Below are 8,550 nucleotides of genomic sequence, written 5' to 3'. Positions count from 1 at the left end.
TAAAAAAAAAAAAAAGATATTAAAAAAAAAATTACATGCCCCCATCCATCCATCTTATTTACTAGCTCTGGAACCATGTGGCTTCTGGCTTTTCCCCAAAGTCAGAATGACCAAGAAAGATAAATGTTTTTTGTTTTTGTTTTTTTTTTGGGGGGGAGCGCCTGGCTCAGCCTGCCTTAAGGGCAAGTCTGGTGTGGCATGTGGTGCTGGGGATCAAACCAGTCTCCTGTGCCTGAGTTTGCCCAAGCAGGTGCTTTAGACAACTGAGCTATTCCGCCAGCCCCAAAAATAAATGTTTTAAATCAATTCCGAGCATCAAGGGAGCTAAAGGAAACAACTAAAGGCACTCATGAAAGAGGACTTCTGCCCCCTCTCCCCCAAGCCCCTACTTAGGCAAATGCAGCGACTGGGGTTTGATCCCCAGTACCACATGCCATGCTGGGCCGGCCACCAGGCGCGCCGAGCCAGCAACTGAGTCCTGGAGTGGTGGCAGTGCAGGGAGAGCTGAGCTGTGTCCCATCACGTGGGGTCTCGAGTGGCTGATTCTGGGAACACCAAGTGTGGCCCTGGCCAGAGACTCGGGGGACACAACACGCTCCCACTCGCACTTTATTAAGTACGGAGGATTGGTTACAACGGGTGGGGATGGCGAGGAGGTACAGCCCCACCCCCACATCACTGGCACACAATAAATAAACAAACAAATAAATAAGTAGCTGGGAGTTAGGATGGAAGGTGACACAAACACTAGCTACACGGGGCCACCAAAGCCCCCCTCTGGGCTGGGGCCACCAACACTGGACAGGTAGTGATAAGGGAGGGTGAGCTCTCCGCCACAGCAGGCCCAGGGCCACTGAGCACCCTGGGCCACAATCTCCAAAGAAGAGGATGTCGCCACACTTGGCCCCTTATTTATCAACTGAAGTCAACCCTGGCTGGTCTGGTGGGACCCAGATTGTCAAGAGAAGGTCACTGTCACTCAGACTCCTGAACTGACTACTTAGCATCTGAGACCAGTGGTTCCCTATTACCTGGTGTCCAGATGGATCCACCCACCACCTAAGACATGCATGCGTCATTGTTCCTTAGCTTCTATTTGGTCCACTCAGGATGTGGCCTCAGTGAGCCACTTCCACTAGCCTCAACTGGTCCACCTGTGACAGTAATGGTGTGTGGCTCCCTTGACTTCTAATAGGCTAGGACCCAAGGGCAGGCAGGGGTCAGGAGTTCCCAGGGAGCGGAGGGGATTGAGTGCCCAGGCAGGGAAAAATCTTCAGTTGGCATCAAAACCCATATTTGGACACAGGAAACAAGGCCACCTGGCTGGGTCAGGCCAGGTTGAACCTCCAAGCTGCAGGGGCAGCTTCTGGAACGGCAGAGTGCCCAGCCACTGCTGGGAGCGGGCACGAAGGTCCTCACAACTTCCTGCTCAGCAACTCCACCAGGACAGAGAAACTGAGGCAGGGGAGCCTGCAGAGCTTAAGGAGGCTCACGACCCATCACCTCCATCTGTAGGATAGGGATCCGGAGGCCAGGTGGGCTCAGTCCTCCAGTCCCCCCATCAAATCCGCAATGCTTTCCACATAGTAATGGGGCACAAGGTCATGCTTGCCAGCCGCCAGGTAGGCCTGGGCCTCCTCCAGGCGGGACACGCCTGTGAGCGTGAGCACGGTGGTCATGCCGCAGCGGTGACCGAAGAGGATGTCGGTCTCCAGACGGTCACCCACCATGAGCATGCGGGCTGGGTCCAGGCTGAATTGCTCCGTGATGCACTCAAACATGTAGGGGCTGGGCTTGCCCACCACCAGCGCCTGGCGCCCCGAGGCCGTCTCCACCGCAGCAGCCAAGCTCCCAGTGCCTGCAGGGAGATGGGAGAGAGGAGACAGACTAGTCAGCAGGAAGGTGCTGCAACGGCATCAGCTGGAATTTCAGGGCACGCAAGGCCAGGCACTGCGAGAGCTCAAGGCCTGGTTCCAAGTCTCAGGGTAGGGGTGAAGAGGGCAGCCCCTGCCATCAGATCCCTGGTTTCAGTGACTTCTCTTTTTGTTGGCTGTATCAAGGATCAAACTCAGGACCTTGCGCATGCCAGGCAGGCACGTATGCCACTGAGCTGTCTCCCCAGTCCCTGATCCCTGGTTTCAGACTCCATTCCCACTTCCTTGGGTAGGCTGGCTAACCTCTTGCCTCAGTTTTCCACTTCTACTAGGGGGACATCTGCGGCACCTACCCCTTGTGTGTAGTGTAAGGACGCAGTGAGGCCCTGCACATTAGCAGGTGAGGCCCTCAGCGGGGTACACTCTGGCCACTGTGTGTCGTCAGGCAAGCCACTCACTCACCCTCTCTGAGTTCCCCCAGACTCTGCAAAACGGGGATTCAGCTAACAGCTATCCTCAAAGGGGCACTCTGAGCACCACAGGGGCAGGCTTTGTGAAGAGAAAAGCGCTTCACAGATAGTAGCTGTGGTTACTGTTACAGAAGCCGTGTCCTTGGCATCGAGACCTGGCACTGTCCCTCTGGAATGCAGCAGGACACAGAAACATGCACACCTCTGACCCAGTCGGCCTCCACAGTGAAAGCGCTTGCAAGAAGAGAATTCCAGCCAGACACAAGAAAGGGCCAGCTCAAGCTGTCTGTGGTGACAGTGACAATCATGAGCAGCGCCTCGATGGCGCCCAAGTGTCTATCAACGGGAGGACTGTTTGGAAGAGGACAGTCCTGTTTCCCGCCTGGTACCATCTGTCAGAACAATGAGTCCACTGTACCAGTCCCACGGGCACAACTCTGTTCCTGAATGCCCTGCCTGCACCCCTACATCCCTGGCTAGACCACAGTGATGCGCAACACCAATTACTAAGCCACTCTAAACACCCAGGGGTTGTGGCAGGTGCTCACAGAAGCCCGTTTTACAGATGAGAAAGCCGAGGCTCAGTGTCATTACACAGTCTACCCTGGGCTGGCTGTTAAAGAGCAGCAAACGGATTTGCATCCAACACTGGGCATGGTGGGACATTCTGTAATCCCAGCATTCAGAAGGCTGAGGCAGACGGTGGGGAATCTGAGGCTGACCTGGTTAACATAGTGATACCCAGTCTCAAAAAAAAAAAAAAGAAAAAGAAAAGAAAAGAGGGCTAGTGAGATGGCTCAGTGGTCTAAAGCACCTACTTAGAACAAGCTTAGCAAAGCACAGGTTCAATCCCCCAGCACCACATGCCAGCCAGCCCTGCCCCCTGGTGGGCTGAGCTGGCTGCGCCCACGCACAGACACACAGACACACACACACAAATAAATAAGATTAAAAAAAAGAAAAGCAGAATTTAGGTCAATGTGACTCAGCTGTGGGTTGGGCAGGCTAGGGAGTGTGGACTTTCATTTTCAGGAATTTTGCAAGCTGAGGGCCAGGGAGATAGCTCAGTAAAATAAACATCTGCCTGGCAAGTACAAGGTCCTGAGTTCAAACCCCAGTACCACAAAAAAAAAAAAAAAAAAAAAAGGAATTTTACAAGCTAGTTTTTGTTTTGAAAAATGCTCTATGTTTTCGGTTTTTTTCATAGTTCTCACTCTGAGTTTTGGCTGGCCTTGAACTCACATTATTGAACTCATGTTAATCCTCCTGCCTCAGCCTCCTTAGGATTGCATGTTGCCCCAACTGCACCTAAGGCTGCTAAAGGGAGCTACTAAAGTCAATGTGGATATTTACAATTAAACAAAGGCAACAGATACTTAACACTCAGGACTTCCTAGTTCCTAAGTTTTTCTTTTTTTGTTTTTTTTTGTACTGGGAATCAAACTCAGTACCTTACCCTTGCCAGATAGGTGCTGTGCTGCTGCACCCCTAGGCCCTAGGACTTCCTAATTCCTGTACCAAATTGTACCGTCTTCTGTAGGTCGTTTACACCTGCGAGGGCGGAAGTGCATCCAGCCGCCCAGCCAGCAGCGGGACAGCTCCTACTCATACCATTCAGGGCGCCACGAGCGGACCCTAGCACTCCGAGAACTCCTCTCCCCCTTCTCCCTGCCAGTGATGCTCTGCTCGCAAAGCCAAAAGCGCAGAAAGGGAGGATGAATGGGGACAGCGAGGATCCCTGTGGCCCTGACCAGAAGGAATTTCCCCAGTGCCACAGGGCCTGCGCTCCTCAGGCCACCACACTCGCCCTGCTGTGCGCTCCACGATCGATCGCTGGCCGCAGCCCTCACCAGGCACTGAGTGGTGAGGTCAGGCCTTCGCACTCTCGATAAAGGCTCTAGTACGTAGTCGGCTACATCCCCAGCTGCCCCCGGCTTTTCACACAATTCTAGCTTGCGATAAGGCCTCACTGAGTTGCCAAGACTGACCTCTATTTACCATCCTCTGGCCTTGGCCTCCTAAATAGCTAAGATTACAGCCCTGCACCACCACGTGTTTTTGTTTTTTCTCTGTTGATCTGTATGAGGAACCAACCCAGGGCCTCTGCATTGAGTTCCATCCTGGGCTTTTTATTTCTGGAGACAGAGTCTTGCTAAATTCCCCTGGAAGGCTTCAATTTGTGATTCTCCTCCCACAGCCTCCTAGAGTGCCGGGATTACAGGCGTGAGGTCACCATGCCTGGCACCATCTGAGCTGGGAACTGAACCTAGGGCCATCCACAGGCGAGCTGTGCCTCTAAGCCACACTATCTGCTTGGTTGCTTAAGAATCCTGTAAGGAAAGAACCATCTACCCCCTGGTTATAGTCTTTCTAGAATGGGACAGTACCCAAAAATGTTTTTCTCAGCTTCCCAGTGGCCCCAGCTCTGTTAACCCAGCAGGAAGGAGCTGATCACTCTCCAGTTTCTGGTCTCCACGTTTCTATTTCTTCATTCAGCTGCGATTTACCAAGGCCCAACTATACACTAGACTTGGGGGCAGAGCAACCAGGGCAGTGAAGGGACCTGGGAAGCCCACAAACTCCCCGCTGAGCCCGAGGCCAGGGCATGGTACGCCGCTAACACAGTCCTAAGACAGGGACATCTCTACTCCCCAGCTCAAGGGGCTGCTGTGTGACATGAGATAAACACACAGTTCGGGAGGGAAGGGTGAGCCAGCAGATTCGCATTCTTTCTGCCCTAATGCTGTCTTTGTGAATATTTTCGTAGCACGGTTTTAAAGCCATTGCCGAGTCCTGCACAAATGCTCCTGTGCCCACAGTATGGCATTCCAAGCGTCTGCCTCCCTCTCCTGGCTGTGGACTGACTGGCAGGGTAGGAGGCAAAGCTGAGTGGAGACCAGGACTGTGGGGTCCAAGTCCAAACAGATCGCTAATTCTGAGCCCAGAGGAACCTCTTACTTTACAGCCTTAAGCCAAGCTTTGAGATCTTCGCAGAAAAACTTCCTTTATACAATCCACCATTTTTTGTTTTGTTTTGTTTTATGAGACAGGGTCTTGCTATGTAGCCCAGGCTGGCCTCGAACTCATGGTGATCCTCCTGCCTGAGCCTCCCCAGGGCTGGGATTACAGCACTACGGCCATAGAGAATAGACCTGAGCAGAGCCCTACCCTTTCATTTATGGGGAAACTGAGGATGGTGTGGTCAGGGGGTGAGTAGGTCTAAAGTAGAGATAGGACGGGCCCTTCCCTGCCACTGTTAAAACCATGTCTATGACGCCTTGCTCACTGTCACCCTGCCCTGCACCTTGTCCAGAAGCTCTCCCAGGACCCCTGGACAGGGGGTCCTCCTCACCACCCTTCACCATCTTGGGTCTGCTTCACCACACTCCATCCCACCCCTCCCCCCCATATGGTAGCAATAACTGAGTCGCGGCCAGCAGAGAACTGACATGGATCTGTTTGTCCCTGCTCCTTGCACTAATCACTGCCTGTTCTGCTGTCTCTGCTCTTATCTCACTTGAGCCCGGCCACCTCTGCAGGGCTGCAAAGTAATTTGCTTATTGAGACAAAGGTCTCACTATGTCATGCAGGATGGTCTTGAATTCACTACATGGCCCAAGCTGGCCTTGAAGTGCTATGGATCCTCCAGCCTCAGCCTCCTGAACATTGGTATTACAGGTGTACTCCTCTATGCCTGGCTCTCATCTGCAGTAACTTGAAAATGAAGTTAAGAATGGACGTCAAGCATTTGGGAGGCTGAAAACAGGAGGATCACTATTAAGTCCAATTTGTGTAGTGAGACCCTATAGAGCTTGTACTAAACACATTTAAAAAACAAACAAAAAAGAACAGACGTCAAGGTGCTTCATGAAAATCTGGGAGGACTCCATCCATTCACACAGCTCAACACCCACTGTGTCAGGCAGTTCCTGGCCACTGTCCTTTCCGCGGGGCTGGCTGGTGAGCATCCCAGGAGCACCCGCCTGCAGGTTATGTAATCCAAGTGCTGCCCGCAAGAAGCTGGAAGTGGAACGCAGGTCACTCTCCACCTGCCCACTCTCCACACACCTGTCCCTCGAGCTCTACAACACAGGTGCTGCCCTCACACAGAAGGCGGTCCCTCCAGGCTCCTCCTGCACCATCCCCTGGTGGGCGGGGCAAAATATCAGGCGTGCAGGAGGAGACCTGTATTTTACCTGCTAACTACCCCCAGACCTACAAGTGGCCTGTTTACTCATATGTCAAACGTGGACTCGCAGCTGTCCCTCACAAGTGACGGCCGCAGCAATGAGGACACGTGACGGTGTCCCTCGCATCTCTCCGGACCCCACTCCACCCCTGCCCTTCAGTGATGGCGACCGCGCTGGTACCCCCGCCTCACCCCTCCCAGTCCGCGCTCACCGGGGGTCCGGCTGCCGTCGCTGAGCGGGTGCCAAGGGTCGCGGTCGGTGGCCACGAGAAGGCAGTCGGGGTCCCGCAGGTGCGCGCAAGCCTCGCTCAGCCTGGCGAAGGAGAAGTGCTCGTCGTAGCCTACGAGCACGGCGCGCACGCGCGGGGCGACACCAGGGTCCCCCGCCAGCAGCAGCCCTGCGGCACGCAACTCGGCGCGCAGCCCCTCGCCGCCCAGCACGAACACGGCGCCCTGCGCGTCAGGAGGCCCCGGCAGGCGCTGGCGCAGCAAGTGCGCGGCGCACAGCGCAGAGCTGAAGAGCTGTTCGGCGCGCAGCCCCCCGAAGCCCAGGCGCGCGAAGCGCTGCGCCAGCTCGGGCCGCGCGCGCCGGCTGTTGTTGCTCACGAACAGCGCCTGCTTGCCCGCCCGCGCCAGCCGCTCCACCAGCTCCGCAGCGCCAGGCACTACGCGCTCGCCGTTCCACAGCACCCCGTCGCAGTCGAACAGGACGCCCTGCGCGCGGCCCAGGAGGTCGCGCAGGGCCGCGCCACGCAGCGGCTCGCAGAGCGCCATGCAGCCGGCCGGCCGCCAGCACTCCCGCTCCGCTCGCTCTCCGCGCGCACGGCGCGCTCGCTCGGGCCCGTTCTGCAGGGCCAATCGGTGCTTCGTAACGGGCAGGGGGCGGAGCCACGGTCTGGACGTCGGCCAATGGGGGAGGAGAGACTAGAAGAAGAACCGAGCGGTGAGCAAAAGGAGCTTGGAGCAAGGGGCAGGAATCGCGGCTGTGGGCGGAGATCAATGAATGACCAATCTCCTTTAGCCCCGCCCCTTAGCCTACTGGGCCAATCGCCGCCAAGTTCCAGCTCCGACTACCTTCTTGCAGGGGTGGGAGGCTGGAAGACTGACATGCTTTGTAGCTAATAAGGAGCTATGAATAGGAAATACGAGTAGCTAGCCTCGCGCCCTCCAGCCAGTCAGACGCTTAGGAGAGGTAGTTGCTAGGAGAAAAACACAGGTCTTCGGGTTAACTTTGTTTTTTAAATTTATTATTCTAATTTGTGGCTGTACATGTTTGCAGTACATTATGATGACATTAATCGCAGGGAACTGGTTCATGTGCATAACACATTTGAACCCTGTTTACTTCCTGTTCCCCTCCCTTGGGGGGCTCATCGCACGGCCTTTGAACTACGCAGGCTCCAATTCTGAGCCAAGTGTGGGCGTTGTGTCCCCTGGTCTGCTAGTGGCTCTGCACGCTGCGTGCGCGGCAGAGTCCCCAGGGGGAGTTATGTTTGAGATAATTCACGTACTGTAATGTGTGCAGCTATTCAGCGTACAGTTCGATGACTTGACTAATGCATTTTTAGGACCCGGATGCATACTGGGCCCTGAAGAGTCTGATCGAATATTTTGGATGGGGTCTGGAGCGTTTTGAGGTTGCCTAGACCAGTCCCCGAAGGGCAGTGATGGGGTGACCCAGATGTCTGAGTCCCCATTTTGGGGAAATGTGGAGGAAACTGCAGGTCTTAGAACCTTTAAGAAGTCAGGACTTTAAATTGTGGGGACCCGTACTGAATCTCAGAGAATGCTCTGCAGAAGTCTGGCTGCTTCTGCCCAGCAGTTGAACCCCAAAGGCGGGGGTGGGGTGGGGTGCGGTGGGAGGTGGGGGGCTGGAGGGTAGGGCGTACCTTGTAACCCTCTCTTTGAGGCTCTAACACTTTCCCAGTACCCCATGCCTTTTGTTCCTGACCTTTGTCTCCTTGGCCTGAAATGTTTCTGCTTTTTCATTTACCTTTTTTTTTTTTTTTTTTTTTTT

The 8,550-nt window shown here is 54.7% G+C and overlaps 1 protein-coding gene across 2 annotated transcripts; it reads right to left on the bottom strand.

Moving 5' to 3' along the window:
* Positions 1 to 596: 596 nt before the first annotated feature.
* Pdxp (pyridoxal phosphatase) lies at positions 597 to 7,369 on the bottom strand. 2 transcript variants are annotated; one of them, XM_004634596.2, is made up of 2 exons: positions 6,746 to 7,369; positions 597 to 1,858 (listed from the first exon to the last, which is right to left on the bottom strand). In XM_004634596.2, exons 1-2 carry the CDS (start codon positions 7,305 to 7,307, stop codon positions 1,542 to 1,544), a joined length of 879 nt encoding a protein of 292 aa, XP_004634653.1. In that variant the 5' UTR covers positions 7,308 to 7,369; the 3' UTR covers positions 597 to 1,541. The 2 variants fall into 2 exon arrangements, with proteins under 2 accessions (XP_004634653.1, XP_023574672.1); XM_023718904.1 differs by lacking the exon at positions 597 to 1,858 and adding an exon at positions 6,000 to 6,364.
* Between the last annotated feature and the right edge of the window lie 1,181 nt (positions 7,370 to 8,550).

This window comes from Octodon degus, unplaced genomic scaffold (genome assembly GCF_000260255.1).
Source record: "Octodon degus isolate 3935 unplaced genomic scaffold, OctDeg1.0 scaffold00064, whole genome shotgun sequence".
NCBI classification, from domain to species: Eukaryota; Metazoa; Chordata; class Mammalia; order Rodentia; family Octodontidae; genus Octodon; species Octodon degus.
The sequence above is the reverse complement of the archived record's forward strand: the minus strand, read 5'-3'. Positions and strand labels throughout refer to the sequence as shown.

What these genes read in the sequence shown, in the direction of transcription:
- Pdxp (XM_004634596.2), bottom strand. Translation starts at nt 7,307, where the DNA reads ATGGCGCTCTGCGAGCCGCTGCGTGGCGCGGCCCTGCGCGACCTCCTG. An exon ending in CGACGGCAGCCGGACCCCCG is followed by an intron (nt 1,859 to 6,745) that starts GTGAGCGCGGAC and finishes ATCTCCCTGCAG; the next exon opens with GCACTGGGAGCTTGGCTGCT.